Source organism: Carlito syrichta, unplaced genomic scaffold (genome assembly GCF_000164805.1).
Source record: "Carlito syrichta isolate Samal-C Ts95f unplaced genomic scaffold, Tarsius_syrichta-2.0.1 Scaffold313872, whole genome shotgun sequence".
In the NCBI taxonomy this organism is placed as follows: domain Eukaryota; kingdom Metazoa; phylum Chordata; class Mammalia; order Primates; family Tarsiidae; genus Carlito; species Carlito syrichta.
In genome coordinates, this window is record NW_007257968.1 from 1,244,482 (window position 1) to 1,271,541 (window position 27,060).

At 42.2% G+C, this 27,060-nt stretch overlaps 1 protein-coding gene across 5 annotated transcripts in view; it reads right to left on the reverse strand.

Moving 5' to 3' along the window:
• The window catches only part of LOC103273199 (AP-3 complex subunit sigma-2), an 81,975-nt gene that overhangs the window by 38,706 nt on the left and 16,209 nt on the right, over window positions 1-27,060 (reverse strand). Inside the window, exons 1-4 of one of the 5 annotated variants that reach the window (XM_021718833.1) lie at window positions 19,782-19,914; window positions 15,005-15,096; window positions 14,526-14,637; window positions 7,102-7,173 (exon numbers count right to left, since the gene is read on the reverse strand). In XM_021718833.1, coding sequence (XP_021574508.1) covers window positions 7,102-7,173; window positions 14,526-14,637; window positions 15,005-15,096; window positions 19,782-19,850 — 345 coding nt within the window. In that variant the 5' untranslated portion in view covers window positions 19,851-19,914. Of the gene's footprint in view, window positions 1-7,101; window positions 7,174-14,525; window positions 14,638-15,004; window positions 15,097-19,781; window positions 19,937-27,060 lie in introns of those variants that run through there. The other 4 variants (XM_008070628.2, XM_021718832.1, XM_008070629.2 and 1 more) reach the window with 4 other exon arrangements.

Sequence of the window (27,060 nt, forward strand, 5' to 3'; positions counted from 1 at the left end):
GCTACTCGGGAAGGCTGAGGTGGAAGGATCACCGGAGCCCAGCAGGTCGAGGCTGCAGTGGCCAGAAGCGGCCACTGCACTCCAGTCTGGGTGACAGAGTGAGACTCCAATTCAAAATAAATAAAAAATAAAAATAAATAAAAAATGTAAATTCTCCTTGATGTTCTATAGATTTGATGCAAGTCCAATCAAAATCCCAACAGGCTTATATATGTATGTGTGTAATTTATAAGCTGACTCTAAAGTGTATACTAAAATGGAAAGGTCCGAGAACAGCCAAGCTACATTTTTTTTTGGTAGAGACAGGGTCTTACTATATTGACCAGGCTGGTCTTGAACTCTTGGCCTCAGCTGATCCTTGCACCTCAGATTCCCAAAGTGCTGAGCTTATAGGCGTAAGCCACCACGCCTAGCTCCAAAACTTACTCTTAATAAAAAATAAAATTGGTGGATTTTCTAACCATTATAAAAACTTATTTCTTACTTTATTTTTATTTATTTATTTTTATTTTAGATTTGGGGGTATATGTACAGGCTTGTTACATGGATATACTGCACAATGCCAGGGTTTGGGCTTTTACTGAACCCATCACCAAATAGTGAACATAGTACCCAATACGTATTTCTCAACTCTTACCCCCCTCACTCTGTTCCCCCTTTTGGAGTCCCCAGTATCTATGGTTTCCATCTTTATGTCCACATGTTCCCACTGTTCAGCTTCCACGTATAAGTGAAAACATGTGGTACTGATGCTCTGTTTTTGTGTTAACGCACTTAGGATACTGGCATCCAGCTGTATCCATTTTGCTGCAAAAGACATAATTTCATTCTTTCATATGGCTGCGATAAAAATTTTAAAAACTATTGTAATTAATACAGTGTGGTTTGGGGACAGAGAACCAGATATAGAGGACACAGTATAGAAACACACTCACAGAGTCTTAATTTATGACAAAGGTAGTCCTGAAGAGCAATAGGGAAAGGAAGATTTTTTTCAATAAATGGCACAGAAAGCCGGGCATGGTGGCTCAAGCCTGTAATCCCAGCACTTTGGGAGGCCGAGGTGAGGAGACTGCCTGAGCCCACGGGTTCGAGAACAGCCTGGGTAACTTGGCGAGACCTCATCTCTACAATAAACCAAAAAATTAGCCGAGTGTGGTACTGCATGCCTGTAGTTTCCACTACTTGGAAGGCTGAGGTGGAAGGATTGTCTGAGCCCAGCAGGTCTATGCTAGGGTGGCTGTGAGCATGTCACTGCACTCCGGCCTGGGCAATGGAGTGAGACTCCAACTCAAAAAATAAAAAATAAAAAAATAAAAATAAATGGCACAGAAACCTTGGGTATCTATACTGGGAAAAAAAACTTAAATCAGAACTTACTATATAAAAAACATACTCCAGGAGAGTTACAGACTTAAAGCTTTTAAGCTTTTAAACATAGAAGAATATCTTTATAACCCCAGGAAAGGAAAAATTTCTTGAGCAAGACATGAGAAAGCCCTAACCATAAAGGAAAAGACTAATAAATTTTCTTAAATTCAAATTAATTTCTGTTTATCTAAAGATACCAAAAGGAAAATGAAACTATAAGAATGTGAGAAGAGGCCGGGTTCAATGGCTCAGCCTGTAATTCCAGCACTTTGGGAGGCCAGGCGAGTGGATTGCCTGAGTCCGCGGGTTCAAGACCCATCTGGGCAACTTGGCGAGACCTCCTCTCTACAATAAATCAAAAAATTAGCCAGGCGTGGTAGCACATGCCTGTAGGTCCAGCTACTTGGAAGGCTGAGGCAGAAGGATCCCCGGAGCCCAGCAGGCCGAGATTGCAGTGGCTGGGAGCATCCCACTGCACTCCAGTCTGAAGACAGAGTAAGACTCCAACTAAAAAAAAAGATTGTGGGAAGAAATCTGCTATCAAGCATTCACTTTGAACATCTACAAATAAATGTTTCAAACATAGACAGACAACCAACAGATAAATGAACAGAGGTCTAATGAACAGAGGCCTGAATAAGTACCTCACAAGATAGAACCCTCCCAATGGCTAATAAACATAAGAAGAGATGCTCATCTTCATGAGTAATCTGAGAAATGCTGATTAGAATAACAGTGAAATATCACTTCATACCTCCCAGACTGATAAGAAACGAAGTTCTATATCAGGATAGGTTTGGTTAAGCTGCAGTAACAACTGCAACAAGTCAGGCACAGTGGCTCATGCCTGTAATCCCAGCACTCTGGGAAGCCAAGGTGAGAGGATTGCCTGAACCCAGGAGGTTAGAAGCCAGCCTGGGCAACTTGGCAAGATCTCATCCTTACAGTAAATCAAAAAATTAGCCGGGCATGGTAGTGTGCACCTGCAGATCCAGCTACTTGGAAGGTTGAGGTGAAAGGATTGCCTGAGCCCAGCAGGTTGAAGCTGCAGCGGCTGTGTGTGCCCCTGCACTCCAGCCTGCATGACAGAATAAGACTCCGACTAAAAACAAAAGAAAAAGAAAAGAAAAAAACCCCCTGCAACATCTCATGTCTTAAAGCAACAACAGTTTATCTACTTCTCTCTTATGCCACACATACTCACTTTGGGTCCACTTGGGAGCACTGTACTACCTAATCCTCAGAGACCCAGGCTCTCTGTAAGGCTCTGTGCCCACACTTTCAAAAATGCCAAAACAGAAAAAAAGATAAAATTGTGCACTGGCTTTTAAAAGTTTTGCCTAATATACATTGATCTCTGTTCACAAAAATTAAAATAAAAAAAAATAAAAGTTTTGCCTAGGGCCAGGTGTGGTGGCTCACACCTATAATCCCAGCACTTTGGGAGGCTGAGGTGAGAGGACTGCCTGAGCCCATGGGTTCAAGACCAGCACGGGCAACTTGACAAGACCTCATCTCTACAATAAATTAGCTGGGCATGGTGGCTCATGCCTGTAGTTCCAGCTACTTGGAAGGCTGAAGTGGAAGGATCGCCTGAGTCCAGCAGGTTGAGGCTGTGGTGGCTATGAGCATGCCACTGCATTTTAGCCTGGGTGACAGAGTGAGACTCAAACACACACAAAAAAATAGATAAAATAAAAGTTTTGCCTAAAAGTGACACGTGTCACTTCTACTCAAGCCCTGCTTAGCTAAAGCAAGTCACATGGCTACTTCAAGAGGGCATAGAAGTACAATTCTACTACGTGTCTGGAACAGGAAAGAGCTGCAAATACTTGTTTTAACAGCACTAATGATTATCACACTGAGAATATCAACTTCTGGTGAGCATACAGAGCAATGGGAACATACTCCCCATGGGTGGGAGTATAAATTGATACAAACACTCTGGAAACGTTTTGCATTATCCAATAAAGTGGCAAATGCTAAGGCCTATAGTCAGAATCTGCATTGGGCCTTGGGCCTCAGACTTGTCTTTTGCTCCTGCTGCCTTACTGGTGGCTTTGTGTTTCCCTTTCTTCTCCTTCTTAGAGGTTCCATCTATGGCCCAATAATTTCACTATTAAGAGAAACACATGTTCCAAAAGAAATGTATACAAATGTACAATAGCATATATTTTCAGGAACATTCATGGTAGCATGTTTCATAACAGCCCCAAGCTTGAAACAATCCAAATCCACAAGTCATAGAATGGCTGAATTATGGTACATTTATATAATGGAATCCTATGCGGCTATAAAATTAAACCACCTAAGGTATACACAACAAAATGAATGATTCTTACAAATAATACGGAGAAAAGATGGTAAGACACAAAATATATGTTATAATTCTGAAAGTTACCTCGGAAGCATACTCTGAATTACTAGACAATGAATTAGTTTGAACTGGGGTGGGGGGGGCAGAGAGTCCCTCTTCTCCTAGTGAGACTGGTTGTACAACTTCCCACAGGACCTGAAACTGTCTCCTCCAGATGTATCATCCCATAGGCCTCTAAGTTTTCAGGTGCTGGGCAGGTCGCCTTCCCAGACAACTTCTGTAAACAGCTGGACTCAAATACAGATTGACTGGTGTCCAAGCACTTTTGTGTCTCTTCACTGGTGAGGCTACTCTCACAGCTGCCTGATCAAAAGAGAGCACTTGGGAGAGGGGGTGAGCAGGGGTCACTACACCAAAGACTGATCCTAATACACCTCTCCATAGGGACAATAAGAGAATGAGGGACCTGTACCTTCTTTTGTGGTAGAGAGGGGCTAAAAACAGTTAAAATTATTCCTTTTTAAAAATCAACCCACAAGCTCCAAACCTGCTAGACACAGGACATGAGAAAACTAAATAGTTACAAGCCGCTTTCCTGGAAATGCAAAGATAATAATCGATTGATGACCTTATCCCCAAATCCTCTCTTTGTGAAGTTATCGGTTTATAGCCGCTACTTGTCATGTATACCCTAGAGACAACTCATTCTTTGAGAACCTGGTTTTGCTAGATACCACTTTGCAAATTCCAAAGAAAAATGTATAGCCATACAACCCAACCCCCTGCCTTACCTAAACTAACAGATAAAACCCTTCTCTTTCTCCGGGTTACTCAGCCTTGGAGCATTAGCCCACTGAGTCATGCCAGCGCTGATAAACCGCTACTTCCTAAGATAGCCTCGGTGTCACAGTCTCTCTCTTTTCCCACAACGTTTCTACTTGGAAAACATCCCTTTCCCTAATAAAATCTATCCTTTAATCTATACTCTAAGATGCTGAGAAATTCATCTCCAGCCTGGTAAGCAACAGGTGGCATCCACAAAGGAATCCACTTTGCCTACCAGGTGTTAACACCAAAGGTAACATCTTGAATTTCACAATTTTAAAAATTATATTTTAAAATAATAACAGCCAGGTGTGGTGGCTCACATCTGTAATCCTAGCACTTTGGGACGTGGAGGTAGGAGGATTGCTTGAGCCCAGGAGTTCGAAATCAGCCTGGGTAACAGAGAGAGACTGCATCTCCACCAAAAAAAAAAAAAAATTAAAAAATTTGCCAGGCATAGTGGCATATACCTGTAGTCCCAGCTACTCAAGAGGCTGACACAGGAGAATTGCTTGAACCCAGAAGTTGGAGCTGCGGTGAGCCGTGATCATGCCACTGCACTCCAACCTGGGTGACAGAGTGAGACCTTGTCTCAAAAACAAAAAACTAACAAATAAAATATAAATCAATAAAAATAATAACAATAAGGCCTCTAGAAGACACTCCACCATTTCCCTCATATAATCAAGTCTCTCTAATAATATTAACCTTTTCTCCCTTCTATTACCAAAGAGGGCCAGGTGTAGTGGCTCATTCCTATAATCCCAATACTTTGGGAGGCTGAGTCAAGAGGATTACTTGAGTTTAGGAGTTCAAGACCAGCCTAGGCAACCAAGTGTGGCAGGTGCCTGTAGTCCCAGTTACTTGGGAGGCTGAGGCAGAAGAACTGCCTGAGCCCAGGAGACTGAAGCTGCTGTGAGCCATGATTGTGCCACTGTACTCTACCCTGGGTGACAGAGACCTCGACTCAAATAATAATAATAATAATAACAACAACAACAATAATAATAATCATAGGAATAGGAACTAGATTTGAACTATGGCTCTCCTTGACAGAAATTACAAGATAGCAGCACCTTTAACAACTGAAACACACAAAATAACTAAATGCTTGCAAAGAGAGGGTGCTAAGAAATCTCTGAAGTTTCCAAAATCCTTTCATATGAAAGGAAGGGTGACTCAAAAGCATGTGAGTAATGGAAGTCTTGTGAGGCTCTCGCGGAGTCCCAAGTCAAGTATCTAAAGAAGAAACAAGGTTTTGTGATTCTCCTGCGCCAGCCTGCTGATAAAGCCAGAGTCAAGCCAGATGGTGATAGAGAAAACTTCACTCCATTCCAATGTCCAAACTTAAGAATGTGCTCACTGCATGAGCCTGGAAAGTGGCATCTGCAAACCCTAGAAGAGTCCATTGAGAAGGAAGATCACACTGGAGAACTACAAGAAAGTCCTCTAGCAACACTAGCTATGATGGATCTAAAAACTCCTACCTTGTATGATGAAAACAGAATAAAAAAGGATCATGGCTTAGCAATGAATAGATGTCTCCTAAAAATCACCTCTGTCCAAGGGCCATGAATCATAGTGACAACAAGTAGCTGAAGAAAAACCAGGACTAAGCAAACCTAAGATGAACCAGCCTCCGCTAGCAAACAGCAGTGGTGACAGTATGTGCCCAGTGGATAAATGTGGCAATTCCTATCCCCTTGCTGGCTATCTCCCATGTTTAATGTGGCATATGAGGGGACAGGCCATGTCACAGCTATGCTAGCAAACAAATCGGAGAACACACACTTGGGAATACTTTAATTCTGCCTCTAACAGTCTGCTTTCCTACAGAATATCAGCTAACCTCAAATGATGTTATAGATGTCTTAGTCACTATATTGCTCTTTGAGAGAGACATAATTTTACCAGCTAACTCAAAGTCCCTGTGTCATGATTATTCCAAAGTTTCACTGTCACTGGTCTATGCCTAGGAAATTTCTTTCTTTTTTTTTTTTGAGTTGGAGTCTCACCCTGTCGCCCAGGCTGGAGTGCAGTGGCCACAGCCTCGGCCTGCTGGGCTCCAGCGATTCTTCCGCCTCACCCATCCAAGTAGCTGGAACTACAGGCGCGAGCCACTACGCCCGGCTGATTTTTTGATTTATTGTAGCGATGAGGTCTCGCCAAGTTGCCCAGGCGGGTCTCAAACCTGCGGGCTCAGGCAATCCACTCACCTCAGCCTCCCAAAGCGCGGGATTATAGGCTGAGGCACCGAGCCCGGCTGGAAACTAACTTCATAATCAACATAAAACCATTAATCTTGCCAATGGTCAGACAGCCAATGACATCACTGTTCTATACCAAGAAATCTGTCTATAAATAGATGAACCATGATATTGGTTCATTAATAATCTTATGCATATTAAAACTGTTAATAGATCCCAGCAAAAAGAAAAAAATACCTACACTACTAAACTTATTAAATAAAATAGGTTCTAGGACTGTCTCAGAGTAAAAACCTTAAGAAAGAACATGAAGGTAAAGAGGTGACCAAAGATGCCCAAGGCTCTTAGTTTTCCAGGAGCCCTGGACTAGGATGAATGTACCTTATCCATATGGAAGATCAAATCCAATTCACACACATTTTCGAAACACTTATCCAGAGTCTCCACAAAAACCTAGGAAACAAACAGAAATAGATAAAGAAGAGAAACTGGAACATATTCATGACTTCATCAATGTCACATTTGAAAGGAAAGGGGCCAGGCACAGTGGCTCACACCTGTAATCTCAGCACTTTGGGAGACGAAAGCAAGAGGATTGCCTGAGCCCAGGGGTTCGAGCCCAGCCTGGGCAACTTGGTGAGACCTCATTCCTACAATAAGTAAAAAAATTAGCCAGGCGTGGTGGCACATGCTTGTAGTTCCAGCTACTTGGAAGACTCAGGTGGAAGGATCGCCTGACCCCAGCAGGTTGAGGCTGCGGTGGCCATGAGCGTGACACTGCACTCCAGTCTGAGCGACAGAGTGAGACTCCAACTCAAAAAAAAGAAAAAAAAAAAAGGAAAGGAAAGGGGGCAGTCATGATACTATTCACCTTAGAATATCTCTCAAAGAAAAAAAAAAGCCTACCTTTGTCTCCAGCATTAGCTATTCCCCTACTTATCCCAATTCAGAGGGGCCAATCTAGGTCGGGAAAACCTTGTTTTTAGTATAGCAGAGATGCTGATTTACATAAAATGACAAATTAAAATACCACTACTTACAATGCTATGAACTTTTTTCCCCAGGGCTTAATGTATACATGTACAAAAAAATTTATTACTGTGTTAACATAGCTTTGTCTTCTTAATTTCAGTTAACACTGATTTCAAAACACCTTTTCATGAATCAACTTAATTTACATTTACAACTTTTTAATTTAACTTTTAACAAAACTCAACAGAAAAGTGTACAAATGATAAGGGCATAGTTTAATGAATTTTCAGAATGAACATAACGTATAACTATCATCCAGATACCTGCCACTAACTTTTAAATTTCTCCCTCAGAGACATTACTGACTTGTGTTAAAAAGTTTATAATACATATATTTTAGCAGCAGGCATGGTGGCTCATGCCTGTAATTCCAGCACTTTGGGAGGTGGAGGCAAGAGGATTACCAAAGCTCACAGGTTCAAGACCAGCTTGGGCAACATGGCAAGACCTCTTCTCTACAATAAAACAAAAAATTAGCTGGATGTGGTGGTACATACCTGGAGTTCCAGCTACTTGGAAGGCTGAAGCTGAAGGATCACCTGAACCCAGCAGGTTGAGGCTGTGGTGGCCATGATTGTGCCACTGTATTTTAGCGTGGGCAACACAGTGAGACTCTTAAAATAATAAATAAATATCTCAAAAAATAAATAAATGAATGAATAAAACAATGTGAAACTGGTGGGGTTCGGTGGTTCAGCCTGCAATCCCATGCTTTGGGAGGCCAAGGTGAGTGGATTGCCTGAGCCTGTGGGTTCAAGACCCGCCTGGGCAACTTGGCGAGACCTTATCTCTACAATAAATTGAAAAATTAGCCAGGCATAGTAGCGGGTGCCTGTAGTTCCAGCTACTTGGAAGTCTGAGCGGAAGGATCACTGGAGCCCAGCAGGTCAAGGCTGCAGTGGCCGGAAGCATGCCACTGCACTCCAGTCTGGGTGACAGAGTGAGACTCCAACTCAAAAAACAAAACAAAACAAAACAAAACAATGTGAAACTAATGCAGAAAGAAAAATGAAACTCAGTGGAACAAAATGAAGAGTAAAAACTAAATCCAAGTACGTATTAAATGTTTACTGCATCAATGTTTCACAAGTGATTACTATATGCTAGGCACATACCATTCTACTCTGGGGTCACCATGGTCAAGTCACATTCTTATCCAGCTTATATTCTGGGTGTGGGAAGAACAAGGAGGCAAATAAATAAGGTCTTTTCTATCGTCATAATGCCTTGAAGGAAGTAAACAGGATGATGTGACAGGAAGTCTCTCTGAGGATTAACATTTGAGCTGAGATACAAATGAAGAAAAGAAGTCAGTCATTCAAAGAGTTGAAGAGTAAAGAGATCTAGATGAGAGCCATCTCGAGAGGAGAACAAGTGCAAAATCCTAAAGGCAAAAATGTACTTGTGTGTGAAGAAAAGCAAGACTAGAATACAGAATACAGTAAAGGTGAGAGTGTGTATGGTGAGAGTCAGACAGAGAGTCAAAAGAGCCAGATCACATGCCTTATGTGGAGTTTGGATTTTACTCTAAACTTAACATGTTACACAAAAGTTCCTTGGAAAAGGGGAGGTAAAAATTGATTATTTAAGTTCAATATAATAGCTTAGAAAAAAAATAGTTTGGAAAAAATAAGTTAGTTTTAAAATACACTGAAAATACAGATTTTTTTGTTGCTTACAAGGCAAACCACTATTTTATGTGCTAATAAAAAAAACTGTCAATATAATTATGTCATCTACTATACTATGCATCTGATTTGTGATAAAAAGTGTGTCTTGAAATAGATAAAATATACAATAAACTAGGACCTAGATTTCACTGGACAGGTGGTTCAATTATATTATAGAAGGTTGACACAGAAAATATGATTGTAAACAAACACATGGAAAAAGTAGGCATGATTAATAAAAATTCAGACATTTATGAGTTATCTCCATCTCTGAGTAGAAAATTAAAATGACATATTTCAGTGTTGGAGCTAGGAGGAAATAAGCTTCATAGTATTGGAGGCATTGTAAATTAATATAGCCTTCTCCATCTTTCCTCCTGTTCCCTTGTGGAGAGGGAATGTGTGCCAGCCAGGGTAGAGGAATAAGAACCTCAGCCTGGGGCTGGCCCAGGGTCTCTGACTCAGCTGGTAGTTATCGAGCTGAGAGGCCCCTCCCTATAACCTCTGTGTGGCCAGTACCCGCCATCACTACCAGTAACTGCTGTAGTCCCACACTCTGGAGGCCTGGGAACTGGCTTAAGCCTCGGAAGGCTGGAGAGGCAGACAGCAGCACTTCTCCCCAGCTCTTCTCCCCAACCTGCCTCTTCACCAAGGGGCCAGGCCCTACCTGTTTGGTTGTGAGTGGGCTAACTATCAAGATATGTGTCATGTACATTTGTATCAAAAATAAAGAAGTAACCAAAAAAATTAATATAGCCTTTCTAAACATCTATCGAGCAACATATATTATCTTTAGAAATATTCATTCACTTTGACTCAGGCATTGTTTTCAGCTGAGTATGAATAGACACACCAAGACTTTAAGTCTGCATGAAGACTTATAGTAGCTTTACTCGTATCTATTAAAAATAAAAAGGAAAAGGAGACAAAGTATTTAGTGCCTGTTCTCCTAGGTGCTCTGCTGACTGGATCAGCTGAGAACACTCATTTTACCCCCATGGAAATGTTCTGCTTTGACCTTGTGACACAGAGAGGCAGGTTATGGCAAGCTTAGAAGCAGAAAATGAAATGTCGAGTCCATGTTCCTGCTAGATAGTCAGAGTCCAATGCCCTGACTGTGGTGAGCAGTAGGTTTTCCAGAACTCACTCACACAGCTTTGTCCTCTGACTTCCCCAGAAACTCATGTAAACTCTTAGGAACACTGAAGCCAGACCACAATCAGTCCACCTTTCGGTGATAACTTATCTCATTCTTTACTATGCTACTTCTTCATTTCTTTTTATTTTATTTTATTTTATTTTTTGAGTTGAAGTCTCATTCTGTTGCCTAGGCTGGAGTGCAGTGGCACACTCATGGCCACTGCAACCTCGACCTGCTGGGCTCAGGTGATCCTTCCACCTCAGCCTTCCAAGTATCTGAAACTGCAGGTGCATACCACCACACCCAGCTAATTTTAAGGTCCAGCTAATTTTTCTTGATTTACTGTGGAGATGAGGTCTCACCAAGCTGCCCAGGCTGGTCTTGAACCCCTGAGCTCAGGTAATCCTCTAGCATCCGCCTCCCAAAGAGCTGGAATTATAGGCATAAGCCACCACACCCGGCATGTCTTCATTTCTTTTTGTATCACTCATTAAAATTTGTCTGTTAAAAATAGAATAAGAGATATCCTTTTCATGAATACCTATAGATTTTTTTCCCAAGATAACACTGGCTATAGCTCTTGGTTTTAAAACTAAAATTGGACCAGGCACAGTGGCTCATGCCTATAATCCCAGCACTTTGGGAAGCTGAGGTGAGAGGATTGCCTGAGCCCACAGATTCAAGACCAGCCTGGACAACCTGGCAAGACCTCATCTCTACAATAAATCAAAAAATTAACCAGGTGTGGTGGCACATGCCTGTAGTTCCAGCTACTTGGAAGGCTGAGGCGGAAGGATCACCTGAGCTCAGTAGGTAGAGGCTGAGGTGGCTGTGAGCATGCCACTGCACTCCAGCCTGGGCAACAGAGACTTCAACTCAAAAAAAAAAAAAATTAAAATTAAAATTGGTTGCTTCGAGGGAAGTACACTAGGTGACTAAAGAAAAAGAGCAGGAAGATATTTTTCACTGTACAGTGAACATCCCAAATCCAAAAATCCAAAATTAAAAATGCTCCAAAATCTAAAATGTTTTGAGTGCTGACATGATGTGCAGAAATGCTCCTTGGGTATTCCAGATTTTGAATTTTCAAATTTGAGATAAGTATAATGCAAATAATCCAAAATCTGAAAAAGTTCAAAATCCAAAACTCCTAAGCATTTTGAATAAAGAATATTCAACTCATAGTATTTCTTTTGAATTTTGAACCACATAAATGTATTATTTCTTCAAAAGTACACAGCTTACACTAAATAAATGTACATTTTTAATCAAACAAAAATGCTTCTTATTCCAATTTAAGAGTATTTGCCAAGAATATAATTTGGATAATCAATAAAAAAGAAAACTCTCAGTAACTACTGATACTGTTATATTATCTTACTGCCGTAATAGACTCTATAAGAACTTTTGCTTGTTAAATTGACATGCATTCTTGACATAAGAACAATTTGGACACAATAATTCTTCTATTATGTAGTATTCCTGCTAGAAAAAAAATTTTAGGGCTAGAAAAGAATATCTAGTATCTTTATAGATCAAAACAAAAAACAAAAAAAACCCAAACGTACAGAAGAGACAAAATGCAAAACAAACAAAAACCCTTAAGGTCCTTAAATATTAAGCCTAGATGACTTGCTTAAGAGCACACTACTTGTTAATTGGAGAGTCAAAAATTGGTACAAAATTACTAATTGAAAAAAAAAAAGAGCCAGGTTTCACAACTCTTGGGTTCAACTGATTGTCGGCTAAGATTTCAATTAGTAATTTTGCACCAATACTAATATGCAATATTTGAACAACATTTTCCTTTTTTAGAGTCAGGTTTTTGGATGATAACCAATTTACTCCATAAAACATACTTAAGTAGTATAATTTTTTTGTTCTAAGTTTTAAAAAAATAACTTAATTTAATTTAAAGACTTTACTGTACTTGAAAATTCCCTTTAAAAATTCTACTGTAAAGCCCATTAGGGAATCAGTTCTTTCTTCTTACAAAAAAAAAGTAGAAGGTTTCTTTCCTCCATGCCAACTCTGGCATGTCTCTGCTTCTTTTCTCCCTTCTTTCTCTAATAAACTTTGTGTGAAAACTTTGAGGGAAAAAAAGTAAAACAAATCATCTCAGAGATTAATAATTTTTAGATGTTTTCATCATTCATTTATTCTTTTATATATAAGTGATATGATGTATAAGGTTTTAATTAACTAATTAATTAATTCGTTATTTTTAGAGATAGGGTCTCACTCTGTTACCCAGTCTGAAGTATAGTGGTGTAATGATAGTTGACTGAAGCCTCACAATATGGGGCTCAAGCAGTCCTCCCACCGCAGCATCCCAAGTAGCTAGAACCACAGGTTTGAACCACCACACTCAACTAATTTTTCTTTTGGTAGAGACAAGGTCTCACTATGATGCCCAGGCTGATCTCAAACTCCTGGACTTAAGCAATCCTCCATCTTGGCCTCTCAAAGCACTGGAATTATAGATATGACCCACAGTGATGGGCTTAAATACAATTTTCAATTAATTATCTCAAATAACTTTCCAAATATAAATGAGTTTAAGCACATGCATAAAATAAAAAAAATTTAAAAGGTGCTATGTTCAAGTAGAACATCAATTTTATAGGAGTTTGTTGAATTTGAAACAAAAATAACATGTTCAAAATTTCAATTTATCTCTACATATATTAAATTTAGCTTCCTTAATTTTATCTTTAAAAATGACATATTGTCATTATTTAAAATTTACCTTTTTTTTTTTTTCAAGTTGGAGTCTCACTCTGTCCCCCAGGCTGGAGGGCAGTGACCACTCCCAGCCACCGCAGCCTCGATCTGCTGGGCTCTAGCGATCCTTCCGCTTCAGCCTTCCAAGTAGCTGGAACTACAGGCGTGCACTATCATGCCCAGCTAATTTTTTGATTTATTGTAGAGAGGAGGTCTCACCAAGTTACCCAGATGGGTCTCGAACCCACAGGCTCAGGCAATCCACTCACCTCAGCCTCCCAAAGGCACGGGATTATAGGCTGAGCCACCGAGTCCGGCTTAAAGTTTACATTTAATAGCTAGTGAATTTTCTTTTCCACAATTATTGTTAATTAAGGTTTTCAACATAGGCTTCTATTTGAGTGCTTTCTACCTATGGGGCTTATTCAAGTCACTTAAAAGATACCCACCTAGAATCTCATGTAGAAAATGATGGGATTGTACTAAATGAATGGTACCCAAGCTAGGGTCTTTACACATTTCAGCTTCCATGAAGGTAATGAAAACAATCTGTAAGAAACTTCTAGCTTTCTTTTTTTGTTGGTTTTTTTTGGGGGGGGGGGGTTAAGTTAGAGTCTCACTCTATTGCCCAGGCTGGAGTGCAGTGGCATGATCACAGCTCACTGTAGCTTCTACCTCCTGGGCTCAGGTGATCCTTCCACCTCAGTCTCCCAAATAGCTGGGACTATAAGCGTGTGCCACCATGCTCGGCTAATTTTTGGTAGAGACAAGTTTTCTTTGTTGCCCAGGCTGGTCTTATCCTCCTGGGCTCAAGCAATCCTCCAGCATCAGCCTCCTAAAGTTCAGGGATGACAGGCATGAGCCATCATGTCCACCTGGCCCACAACTTCTAATTTTCAACAAGCCTAACAAAAATCATGCTGACCTACATCAAGATTGCATAGACTAACTAAAGCATCAAGTTTCTTTGCATTAGGATAGAATTATAAATGAAAATTTAAAACTATTGGCTTGTTACTTGAAAATTTGGCTTGACAGTTGGAAAAAAAGACTCAAAACATGAAAACCAGGGCCAGTGCAAGGGCTAGGCAGAAATCAACAAATCCAAAAGCTCAGAGAGGATGGCTCAGGAGCTTTCCCAGAGCACCATCTGGTGGACATCTGGCAGCTACAGTCTGGTTACTCAAAAAATACCTGCAAACTCTAAACTTGCTGCCACCATCAGCTGATATGCATACCTGGATGAGGTCCAAGATCCCAAGTTCGCTTTCTGATGAATCCACACAAAACACAAAGTAGAGGGTTGCATAGTGCCGGTAAATCAGTTTGTAGTCAGAGCCACCAATCAAACTGGAAGACGGAAAACATTAAAATGCCTGTTCCTTAAGTAAATACATCAGAGAGAAATCTTGTGCCAAAGATTTTTAAAGGGCCCAGTAGGCCAAATGCTAGAAGTAGGCCATTTATATTAGGAAGTAAGTTTGGCAGAGGTAGCCACTCACCTTTGCTCCTGTCTATCCTCTCAAGGATCAAACAACGAAACGAGTAATATCTGAAGACCTAAAGAGAATCGGGTCTCTCCTTGAGCAAATCATGGTAAGACCAGTGCAAGTTGCATCAGGTACCCACCTGACACTGGAGTACTACCAGAAGAAGCAATAGTGATGAAGGCCCCCAAAAGTGTCCAATGGAGAGAAAACTGAAGCTGACAATTTACCTTCCACCCTCCAAGAAGTTACAGATGTTGTCATCCCGCTTGAGGACTAGATGGAAAGTCTCTCGAACAATCTGCTGTTGGATTTCTTCTGGCTATGAAACAAGAAAGATTAGAATGAATCAGTGAACAAGCCTGAAAAGCTATATCCCATCGACGGGGATGGACGGGGAGACAGGTGTTTCCAAGCTAGGAACTAAACATTTAATACTAGTTTCCAGAAAAGATAAAAATGATGAGTAGAGACGAATAGGCAGTGAATCTATGAAAAATGGATGACGCTGGGCTCGGTGGCTCGGCCTGTCATCCCAGGCTGTGGGAGGCTGAGTGAGTGGACTGCCTGAGCCCGCGGGTTCGAGACCCGCCTGGGCAACTTGGTGAGACCTCATCTCTACAATAAATCAAAAAATCAGCCAGGCATGGTAGCGCATGCCTGTAATTCCGGCTACTTGGAAGGCTGAGGCGGAAGGATCGCCGGAGCCCAGCAGGTCGAGGCTGCGGTGGCCGGGAGCGGCCACTGCACTCCAGTTTGGGCCACAGAGTGAGACGCCAACTCAAAAAAAAAAATAGAAAAATGGATAACAAGGCTCTGACACAGGAATTAGATAGGGTATATGCCAGGTGCGGAGGCTCACATCTGTAATCCCAGCACATTGGGAGGTGGAGGTGAGAAGATTACCTGAGCCCACGGGTTTGAGACCAGCCTGGGCAACTTGGCAAGACCTCAGCTCCACAATAAATAAACAAATAGCTAGGCGTGACAATAAATAATAAATAAACAAATAAACAGCTAGGCATGACAGCATGCGCCTGTGGTTCCAGCTACTTGGAAGGCTAAAGTGGAAGAATCACCTGAGCCAAGTAGGTTGAGGCCGTGATGGCCATGAGTGTGCCACTGTACTCTAGCCTCGGTGTCACAGTGAGACTCTGACTCCAAAAAAAAAAAAAAAAAGTACACTTACCTAGATATTCAGGTCTCTAACCATTATTGTCCTCTAGGTAAGCTGATATTTAAACAAAGAAAGGAGCACTGATAAAACTCTCACACAAAGTTTAAAGAATAACTAGAAAGCCTGATCTTGAAGCATTTTGTCTTCCCCTGAAAAATATCTATGCCATGTAAATAATAAATCTCAACAGGTCTAACACTTTAAGGTCAAGATGTAATCATGTACATGTTTTTAAAAACTGAATTTTTAATATTTTGTACTGGTAATATAGATACTATATATAAGACGCTGTGTTATACCCCAACAAGTTATTATTGAGAAAAATACAAAAGCTTCTATTTACAGATTAGAATTCTGAACAATCACAGAGCTATAAAGTTTCGTTTTTCACATACTATTCACTTTTTATACATTCAGAGTGCAACCCTGATGAAATCACTTGATCACTCACATTTGATTTCTACTTATACATATGAGTTTCATAGTAGTATGGTTAAAAAAAAAAGATGGGAGTAGAAGTCAATCATTAAGACAGAAAGTAATTAAAAGCACTAGACCAGTGCTTCTCAAATCTTAATGTGCAATGAATCAGCTGGGACTGTTGTTAAAATGCAGATTCACCAGCCTGGGCAATTTGGTGAGACCTTGTCTCTACAATAAGTTTTAAAAAATAAGCCGGGTATGGTAGCGCATGCCTGTAGTTCCAGCTACTTGGAAGGCTGAGGCAGAAGGATCGCCTGAGTCCAGCAGGTCAAGGCTGTGGTGGCCGTGAGCGTCTCCAGCCTGGGCAACAGAGTGAGATTCTGACTCAAAAAAAAAAAAAAAAGCAGATTCTGAGTTACTAGGCCTGGGTTAAAACCTGAGACCACAGGTCAAATTAATTCCCAGGTAATATCAATCCTGCTGGCCTGGGGACCATACTTTGAGTAGCAAAGCATAACAAAACCTTCAAACAGGACTTGCCCTAAGAGTCAAAAAAATAGATTCAAGTAATTTTAATCCCTTTCTTTCTACAGTACTGAATTAAGGTTTTAAATGTATTTCAAAGAAAGAAAAAAAAAACAGGGAAAATTCATTGACTTAACATTGGAATGGCTATCAGTATTTACTGAACATGTGAATGAAAACTTGCTAATCACTGGTCACTATAAATTTGAGAAAAATCAGTCCTTATTTTCTTCAATTCCAGTTAAAGAACACATAAAGCCCACAGGTGACAGGATGCTTTAAAGGACTAACTCTATGCTGTGAAATACAAAACATGCTAAGCACCAGCATGTTTTTAAACTGATAAAAACATCTTTTGAACTAAAACCTTTTTTCTGATTCTAGTGGGTTGTAGGAGCAGTGGGGAAGTGGCATAAAAAGGTAAACTACCAATTGTTTACATGCCTCGGTGATTTTAATAGCCCCTCATATCTTTTTAGTACTCTGCAGTTTTCAAGGTACTTTCACTTATGAGTTCACAAGGATCTTATAAAAATCCTATGATCTCCAAAGATATAAAAATGGTCAATAGGCACATGAAAAGATGATCAACATCATTAATCATTATGCAAATACAATCAAAACCACAATGAGACACCACTTTACACCCACTAAAATACCTTTTTTTTTTTTTAGGTTGGAGTCTCACTCTGTCATCCAGATTGGAGTGCAGTAGCACGCTCCCGGCCACCGCAGCCTCAACCTGCTGGGCTCCGGCAATCCTTCCACCTCAGTCTTCCAAGTAGCTGGAACTACAGGCATGTACTACCATGCCCAGCTAATTTTTTTGATTTATTGTAGAGATGAGGTCTTGCCAAGTTGCCCAGGCGGGTCTCGAACCCTCAGGCTCCGGCAATCCACTCATCTCAGGCTCCCAAAGCGCTGGGATTACAGGCTGAGCCACTGAACCCAGCACTAAAACACCTTTAATCAATAAGACATAACAAATGTTGGTGGAGATGTGAAGAAACTGAAATCCTTATAGATTGCTAATGACATGGTAATGGTGCAGCCAGTTGGAAAATAGTTTGGCAGATCCTTAAAATGTTTACCATAGAACTGCCATATGACCTAGCAATTCTACTCCCAGTTATATAACCGAGAGAAATAAAAATCCATCTCCACACAAACTTGCACAAGAATGTTCATAGCAGCATTATTCAGAATCAAAAAGTAGAAACATCAACTGATGAATGGACAATCAACATATGGCATATCCACACAATGAAATATTATTCGGCAATAAAAAGGAATGAAGAACATCAGATACATGCTACCACATGGATGAATCTTTAAAATATTATACTAGGCCAAGCTCTGTGGCTTAGCCTATAACTGCAGCACTTTGGGAGGCCGAGGCAAGTGGACTGCCTGTGTCCACGGGTTTGAGACCAGCCTGGGCAACTTGGCTAGACCTTGTCTCGACAATAAATCAAAAATTAGCTGGGCGTGGAAGTGTGCACCTGTAGTTCTGGTGACTTGGAAGGCTGAGGCAAAAGATCACCAGAGCACAGCAGGTTGACGCTGGGATGGCTGTGACTATGCCACTGCACTCTAGCCTGGGCAACACAGTGAAACTCCAACTCAAAATATATATTTACTATACTAAGTAAACGATGACACAAAAAAATCACGTATTTTATGATTCCATTGTCATGCAATGCACAGAATAGGCAAATCTAGAGAAAGAAGATAAGTGGTTGCCTAGGGCTGGGGGAGTTAATGGAGAAATAGGGAGTGATTGCTAATGGGTAGAGGTTTCTTTTTGGGGTGATGAAAATGTTCAAAATTGACTGTGGTGATGGCTGCACAGTGCTGCAAACACACTAAAAACCATTGGCTTGTACACTTTAAATAGGTGAAGTGTATAATATGTGACATATCTTTGTAACCCTGCAGAAAGAAGGGGAAGAATTCACACACAAAAATGCAAACACAAATAGAATAGTTACATTGAACTATCATAGTTTTGCCTCGGTCTAATCTGTTTAATAAATGTAATATAGCTTGTAAAATCCTATGAAGGGGTAAAATTATTTTTTCATTTCTATTTGACAAAAGAGGAAATAAAAGTCCTTAAAAAGTGTATTAACTTGTCAAACAGACACAGGAGTAGAAAAGGTGGTGCCTGTGCCCTAAACATCAGTTTTCTGACTCTTTTCCCTCTTCAGTTTCACCAGTCCCCCAATGACATAACATTTTGAAACCTAGCAATGAAGAAATAAAATCTTGGGAAGCAGAAGGCAAATAATGTCTGTGCTTTTCCAGGGGAACGATTTTGGAAAATTCAAATTTGCATGATCATTTATTGAGCCCTCGCGCGGCACTATTTATAATTCCTCATCATTTTTCTTTCCCACTTTTAAACTGACTTTCTTCAACTCTAGAGAGTAAAGGATATCCAGTTCCTGGCGCGTCTCAGCCAACACAAACAAAATAATTCCAAAAAAGAACTTTCCCAGACCCTCTGGCTAAAAGAAAAACTTTTAAGAAGCTGAGTGTTTCGCGCTCCTCGCGAAACTGCGGTCAACAACTAAAAAGATTAAGAACGTGACTCAGTCATGCTAGTTTTCGAGGAGGCACACTCCCCACTGTCGCTCCTATATCTGCTGCCCTGAGACCCAAGGGAAAATGTCACAGAAATGCCAGGGTCCAGAAAGAGTCCAGGGAGAAGGGGATGTGGGGCAGAGGCTTGGCGGCGGCCCACCCAGGGACACTGGTTACGCAGGGCTAGGGGCACGGGCAGTGGTCAGTGAGAGGTGACCCCGGGCGCCGAGGGACCAAGGGGGAGGGAAGAGGGCGCGGGCGCACTGAAGGGGGTGATGAAGCGGCGCCGCACTCACGAAACGCTGGTAGAACCGGACCAGCCGCGGCTTCCCGTGGTTGTTGAAAACTAGAATCGCCTGAATCATCTTTGCCGGCCAAGCTCCACTCAGCACCGGCTACTCCCAGAAAGTGTCTCCTTCCGCCACAACAAGGTAACTTCCGGTTGGTGCGCGCCGGAGAGAGGCACCCGGAAACTTGGCCACGGCGCCCAGGAGCCCGAGCATCGAAAGGTCCGGCCTCTCTGACGCCATCAAGGGGGTGGCGGGGTCGCTTGCGGAGGAAAAGTGAGGACGTCGTGGAGCGGCATCCTCTCGATTCGCGTCGGTTGGCCAGTGAGACCTGGTCAGGACGCGAATCCGGGTCTGTGCCCACGTCCAGACCTGCCGTTCGCCTCGGAATCCCGGGCCCAGCGCAAAGCAGAGCACGCCGGAAGCGGAAACCGAACCAGCGGCGGAGAGGAGGGAGAGGGGCGCCCTTTTTTGCCGTCTGTAACGAAGCTCGTAGTCGTCCCTCTCCTTGGCTCTCGCATAACGCCCTGCGGTGTGAGACGCTGCTTAATTTAGCCATTCCTCGGTTGAAGAACATTCAGTTTCTATTTTTCAGTATTACAGATGATGCCGCAGTGAACTCTATATTCGTGTCCTCGTGCTAGTGGGTTCTTCTCTATGGTAGACGGTGAATGTGCAAGTAAGGCATCTTTAGTGCAATTTCATTTAAAGGGTACTGACGATCCGAAATGGGTCAAGTTATTTTTGGTTTTTGTTTTTTCCTTTTTTGAAAATAGAGAGAGGGTCTGTCTCTCTTGTGCAGGCTGGTTGGCCTCCTGAATTGCTGGAATTACAGGCAATAGCCACCACGCCCGGCTCGTTTTTTAATTTTTTTGTAGCGACGATGTCTCGCTATATTGCCCAGACTGTTCTTGAACTCCTGACCTCAAGCCATCCTCCCGCTTCGGCCTCCCAAAGTGCCGGGATTACAGGCATGAACCACCGCTACCGGCCTGCTTTTTTCTTTTAATGACCTAGTGTAAGTAAGGGACACTGCGGAAGGAAGCTGTGGATAGAGCTGCAAATCTATCCGGAGGGCTGTTTGGCAATATAAAAGCCTTCAAAATATATAGCATGTATAACAGTAGACTCAGTGTTTCCAGCTCTAGAATTTGTAATACAATGATGGTGAATGTGTGAAAAGATTTAGCTTCAAGAACTTATATCTCAGCAGTGTTATCACACGGAAAAAAGTGGGAAGCAAAGTGATTCCAAAATGAGAAATTGGTTAAATGTATTGCTGTACATGAAGATGAGAAACATTAAAAATCATGCTGGGAAAGATGTATGATATAGAGAAATGTTCATGACTTGTTTGTTAAGTTAAAAGTTTACACAAAGTATGTAGAGAGACAACCCACTTTGCACAAGATTGAAAGTAAATACACCAGAATATCAATAATGTATCTGACGGAATGGCAGGAATAGTTGTTTGAGCCACACACACGCCCCTGGAACTACACTGCCCCGATTCAAATCCTGGTTCGTTTCTATTTTTCAGTATTTCAAGTTTCCTCATCTGTAGAACAGGCACAATACCAGCCTCCTTAACTGTAAAACTGGAAAATAATTCTACTCATGCAGGCAGTAATAAATACAAAAGGATAAACACTTGGAACAGTGTATGGTTCATAATTGAATACTACATAAGTTATTTTATCTTTTTTAATTTTTTTTTGAGTTGGAGTCACTGTCACCCAGGCTGGAGTACAGTGGCACACTTGGCCACCACAGCCTTGACCTGCTGAGCTCAAGCGATCCTTCTACCTCCGCCTTCCGAGTAGCTGCAGGTACAGGTGCACGCCACCTTGCCTAACTAATTATTTTATTTATTGTAGTGACATCTTGCCAAGTTGTCTAGGCTGGTCTCAAACCCTAAGCTCAGAGAATCCTCTTGTTGCAGGCTCCCGAAGTGCTGGGGATTACAGGCATGCCCACCGTGCCAGCATGGTATCAGTAATTTTAAAACATCTTTGGGTGATGGGATTGTTGTTTTTTCTCAAATATCTATTACTTTTGTAGCAGAGGTGTTTTTTTTAATCAATAAAAATCCACTGAACCATGACAAATGTTTCAAATGTTGAGGAGGGATGTCAAAGAAAATTCTAAAACAGAATAATGAGGAGGAACTAGCCCTACCAACAATTAAAACCTCCCATGATGGTAATTACAGGGAGACTTAATTGAAATAGATAATTTAGACATAAAATAACTTTGTTAAAAATTTTTTAGATTGGTCTCAAACTCCTGGTCTTAAGCGGTCCTCCTGCCCGAGCCTCCTGAGTAGCTGGAATTACAGGCATAAAATCATTTTAATATGTGACATTGTGACAGAAGGAATTCAGTAAATACTACTAGAATAACTGGTTAGCAATTTGAAAATAAGGAGTTAAGTATAAAACTAGATAATAATTAAAATGAAAGAAAACAAAATGTAATGTCTAATACCTGAAAAGAGAATATGTACTAGTTTAGAAGCATTAAAAATCACAAAAAGTCAACGGATATATAAAATATCAATATTTTAGCCGGGCTTGGTGGCTCAGCCTGTACTCCCGCACCTTTGGGAGGCTGAAGTGAGTGGATTGCCTTAGCCCGCGGGTTTGAGACCTGCCTGGGCAGCGAGACCTCATCTCTACAATAAATCAAAAAATCAGCTGGGCGTGGTAGCGCATGCCTGTAATTCCGGCTACTCAGAAGGCTGAGGAGGAAGGATTGCCGGAACCCAGCAGGTGAGGCTGCAGTGGCTGGGAGCGGCCACTGCACTCCAGTCTGGGCGACCGAGTGAGATTCCAACTCAAAAAAAATAATAAATAATAAAATAAAATATCAATATTTAAATTTTGCTAGTAAAAATAATTTTTTTAAAGGCTAGGCATGGTGACTCAGGCCTGTAATCCCAACACTTTGGGAAGCTGAGGCGAGCGGATCGCCTGAGCCCAGTGGTTCAAGACCAGTCTGGGCAACTTGACAAGACCTCATCTCTACAATAAATTAAAAAAAAAAAAAAAATAGTTGCGCATCTGCAGTTCCAGCTGCTTGGAAGGCTGAGGCAGAAGAATCGCCTGAGCCCGGCAAATCAAAGCTGTGGTGGCCATGAGCATACCACTGCACTCCAGCCTGGGTGACAGACTGATTCTTAAAAGGAAAAAAAAATTTAAATATGGTTATATTTAAAATAAATTTTGTTTGTTTTTTTGAGTTGGAGAACCAGAAAGATAAGACCGTCTGTAGATAAAGGGTCAAAGGAACTGAGTAACAAAAGGGAAAATACATCGAGGGAGTGAAAAAAATGTTTATGCTCACTATGCATAGGGGAAAAGGCAAATTGAATATATTAAAGTATTATTTTCACCATATTGAATATCAGTTTTTAGAAATGTTTGCATACCCAAGTCTGGCAAGGATAGCATGAAAATGGCTCTCTCTTACATTTCTGGTGAAATTATAGTTTGGAACAAACCCTTTTGGGAAGCAGTGTGGAGATGTAACAAGAACTTCATAAGATTCCTAGATTCCCAGTAATCCGACTCCCAGGAATCTGTTTCTAAAGAAATAACCCAAAAATATAGTGGGGGAAGTGGGTTGAGGGAACATTATCATTTTCAACATTTTTTAAACAATTATGTTAGCTAAGCAGAGATCCAATTTAAATATCCAAAAAATGGGCCATGATAGAACTATTCAACAGTAGTCAGTCTTAAAAATAATGGTTATGAAGACTATGAGGCAATATGGAAAGTGATTAATGTAACATTAATTGAAAAAGTAATCTCAAATTTTATGTGTGGGCATAGTGTTACAACAACTGTGTACAAGTGTTACAGCTCTTTTAGTTTGTCTAGCAGGTTTTACAGTTTTCATCAAAAAACCTCACAGGCAGATTTTTTTAATGATGTACAGAAATTACATGTTAAAAAACCCAAACCCAAACTTATTAACATGACTGAGTAAAATGATGAGTCTTTTTTCCCTTTAAAGTACATTTCCCAAATGCATCGCTGTTTATGGAGATGAGTTCAAATATTTTTGCCATATGAATGGAAGTTCAGAGGACTTTACTTGGGTCCATTTGAAGATAAGAAATAACTGTCAGTTCTAATCATTAGCCAGCACAGTAGCTCATGCCAGTAATCCCAGCATTTGGGAGGATTGCTTGAGCCCAGGAGTTCAAGACCAGACTAGGCAACATAATGAGACCCCCATTTCCACACAAAAAAATTTTTTAATAGTGTGGTGGCCCACACCTGTAGTTATAGCTATTCGGGAGGATGAGGCAAGAGAATTGGTTGAATCCAAGGATTCGATGCTACAGTGAGCTGTGATCATGCCACAGCACTCCAGCCTGAGCGACCACAGGTGAAACCCTGTCTCAAAAAAAAAAAAAAAAAAGAGAGCAATAATTAGGCCCAGAAATGGGGGACAAGCTGGACGTTAGAAGAACAGAAATTCAAAAAGAATTTCCAAACAGAAAAGAACCTAGCAAAACATTGGAGGTGGGTGATTGGCCTGTTCCCAGAATGGTCAGTCCAGCCTCCATGGGACTAGGGCAGCCTTTCCCAAACCATGGTTCTTAGAGCAGCTGCCCCATGAGGTGCTCCTCACATGAAAAGGATTCTGAATCAAGGAAATAGGGAAAATATATACTCATACTGCCTTGAAGAGTTACAATAAATATTAGCATGTTAAATGCTCTGAGAACTTCTACAGAAATGTTTGAGTTTAACCTAACATTGTACCAACAAATTGGATTGTAGAAATGCCACCACCACTCTTTGGTTCTATCATCTATGACCTACCTGCAGAAGATCCTCAGGCTGCTCTGGGGGGATCTGCTCAGAGCTCACAGGGAGAAACTGAGCAGAGCATGGAGGGTTGTGGCATGTGATGAGCTCTGTGAGTTGTGTTAAGGAACTGCAGCCAGGCCGCGTGCGGTGGCTCATGCCTGTAATCCCAGCACTTTGGGAGGCTCAAGCAATCCTCCCAAATGCTGGGATTACACGCATGAGCTACTGTGCTGGCTAATGATGAGAATTGACAGCTATTTCTTTTTTTTGTTTGTTTTGAGTTGGAGTCTCACTCTGTCCTCCAGACTGAAGTGCAGTGGCCGCTCCTGGCCACTGCAGCCTCAATCTGCTAGGCTCCGGTGATCCTTCTGCCTCAGCCTTCCAAGTAGCCGGAACTACAGGTGCGCGCTACAACGCCCGGCCAGCGTGATTTATTGTAGAGATGAGGTCTCGCCAAGTTGCCCAGGCAGGTCTCGAACCCATGGGCTCAGGCAATCCACTCACCTCAGCCTCTCAAAGCGCAGGATTGTAGGCTGAGCCACCGAGCCAGGCTCAACAGTTATTTCTTATTTTCAAATGGACCTAAGTAAAGTCCTCTGAACTTTACTTAGGGCAGCTGCTCTAAGAAGCATGGTTTGGGAAAGGCTGCCCTGGTCCCATGGAGGCTGGGCTGGCCATTCTGGGAGCAGGCCACTCACCCACCTCCATTGTTTTGCTGTGCTCTTTTCTGTTTGGAAATTCTTTTTGAATTTCTGTTCTTCTGATTCGAGACCAGCCTGAACAACGTGGCGAGACCTCAGTCTCTACAATAAATCCAAAAATTAGTCAGGCATGGTGGCGCATGCCTATGGTTCCAGCTGCTTGGAAGGCTGAGGAGGAAGGATTGCCTGAGCCCAACAGGTCGAGGCTGTGGTGGCCATGAGCGTGCCACTGCACTCCAACCTGGGCGACAGAGCGAGACTCTGATTCAAAAACAAAAAAAAAAAACTACAGTCTTTCATCTGGGGAATAATGGGATCCAGTCCCTAGGGGGGTCCTGGAGTATCAGGGTTTCAGCCCCTGTCTCATTTCCTCAGCACCCACAGGTATGTCTACGGATGCTCTTACCCACTGGCCATGCCCAACCAGGCCGGATGTACTGCGAAATTGGGAGCTTTGGCCTCACTATCTCTTGGGGAGTGAGAGGTGTGCTGTGGCTGGGTCTTCTCTCCAGGGTTCCAGGGTGAGTCCTGGATGTACATGCAGCCTGAGCCTTAGCAGCTTTCCATCCTCTTCTTAATCCTAGGAGTAGGATTTTGTCTCACTCCCTACTTTCCAAGCCCGGAACTCTGTTCTTATCCTCACCCGCTTGGTTTTCCCACCCCTAGGAGGCCGATCTCAGCTCTTTGTGCTTGTAGCCACAGTCTGGGCTCCTGCTAAACACGGGTCACCCAGAGCCCAACGCCGCTGCTTCCACAGCCATCTCACTCACCAGAATCCAGGCTTTGCTCTTGACTCCTCCCTCTCCTGTTCCTGCTGGTTCTGCCAAACCACTCGAGCCTCACCCAGGCATCTGTTCCTAAAGTTTCTCTGCAGTCAAGTGGTCTTTGAAACATACATATCAGATCTTATTACTCTCCATGGGGTCACTGGCTTCCAGGATGTCAAGGATGAAGTCCCCAAATCCTTAACATGCCTGAAGGTACCATGCCCCATCTCCAGCCTCTTCCCAAACACACCTCCCCTTTCCATTCTCTGAGGTCCAGCCACAATGACCTTCCCTTCCTGAATCCCCTCCAGACACCAAGCCCTCTGGGTTTCCTCGAGACCTCCCCTACTGGCAAACTGGACCCCTTTGGAATGGTGGCCTGCCCATATGAGTGTGCCATGTACTTTGGCCACAGTGATTTAGACAGTAGGATGTTCCCTCTGGGTGACTTTACCCCAGTCAGTGTCCCCAGATCCCCCCCTGCTCAGCTGCCTCCCTGACCATCCCCATGGTTGAGGCCCCAGCATGGCCTGTCCGTGAGACAGCTCCATCCAGACACTGGACCAGTGAGAAGCTACTACATCCTCTGGCTCTTGTAGCCAAGACTCTTCTGTAGGCCAGGGAAGCGGGGCACAGTGGAAGGAGCATAAGCTCCGCCTCTGACAGCTCCAGATTTGAGTCTTGGTTCTGCTCCTTATTAGCTGTGTGACTCTGGGCAAGTTGTTTAACCTCTCTGACCCCTGCTTCCTCCTCTGTAATGTGCGTGTGGAAGCAGAACAGTCCAGTAGTTATGCTGTGAACTTTGAAATCTGATTGCCTAGGTTTAAATTCCTCTCTTCTCTGTATGCCACCCACGGAGCCTCTGAGCTTATTTCATATATATATTTTTTTGAGTTGGAGTCTCACTCCGTCGCCCAGACTGGAGTGCAGTGGCCGCTCCCGACCTGCTGGGCTCTGGCAATCCTTCCGCCTCAGCCTTCCAAGTAGCCGGAAT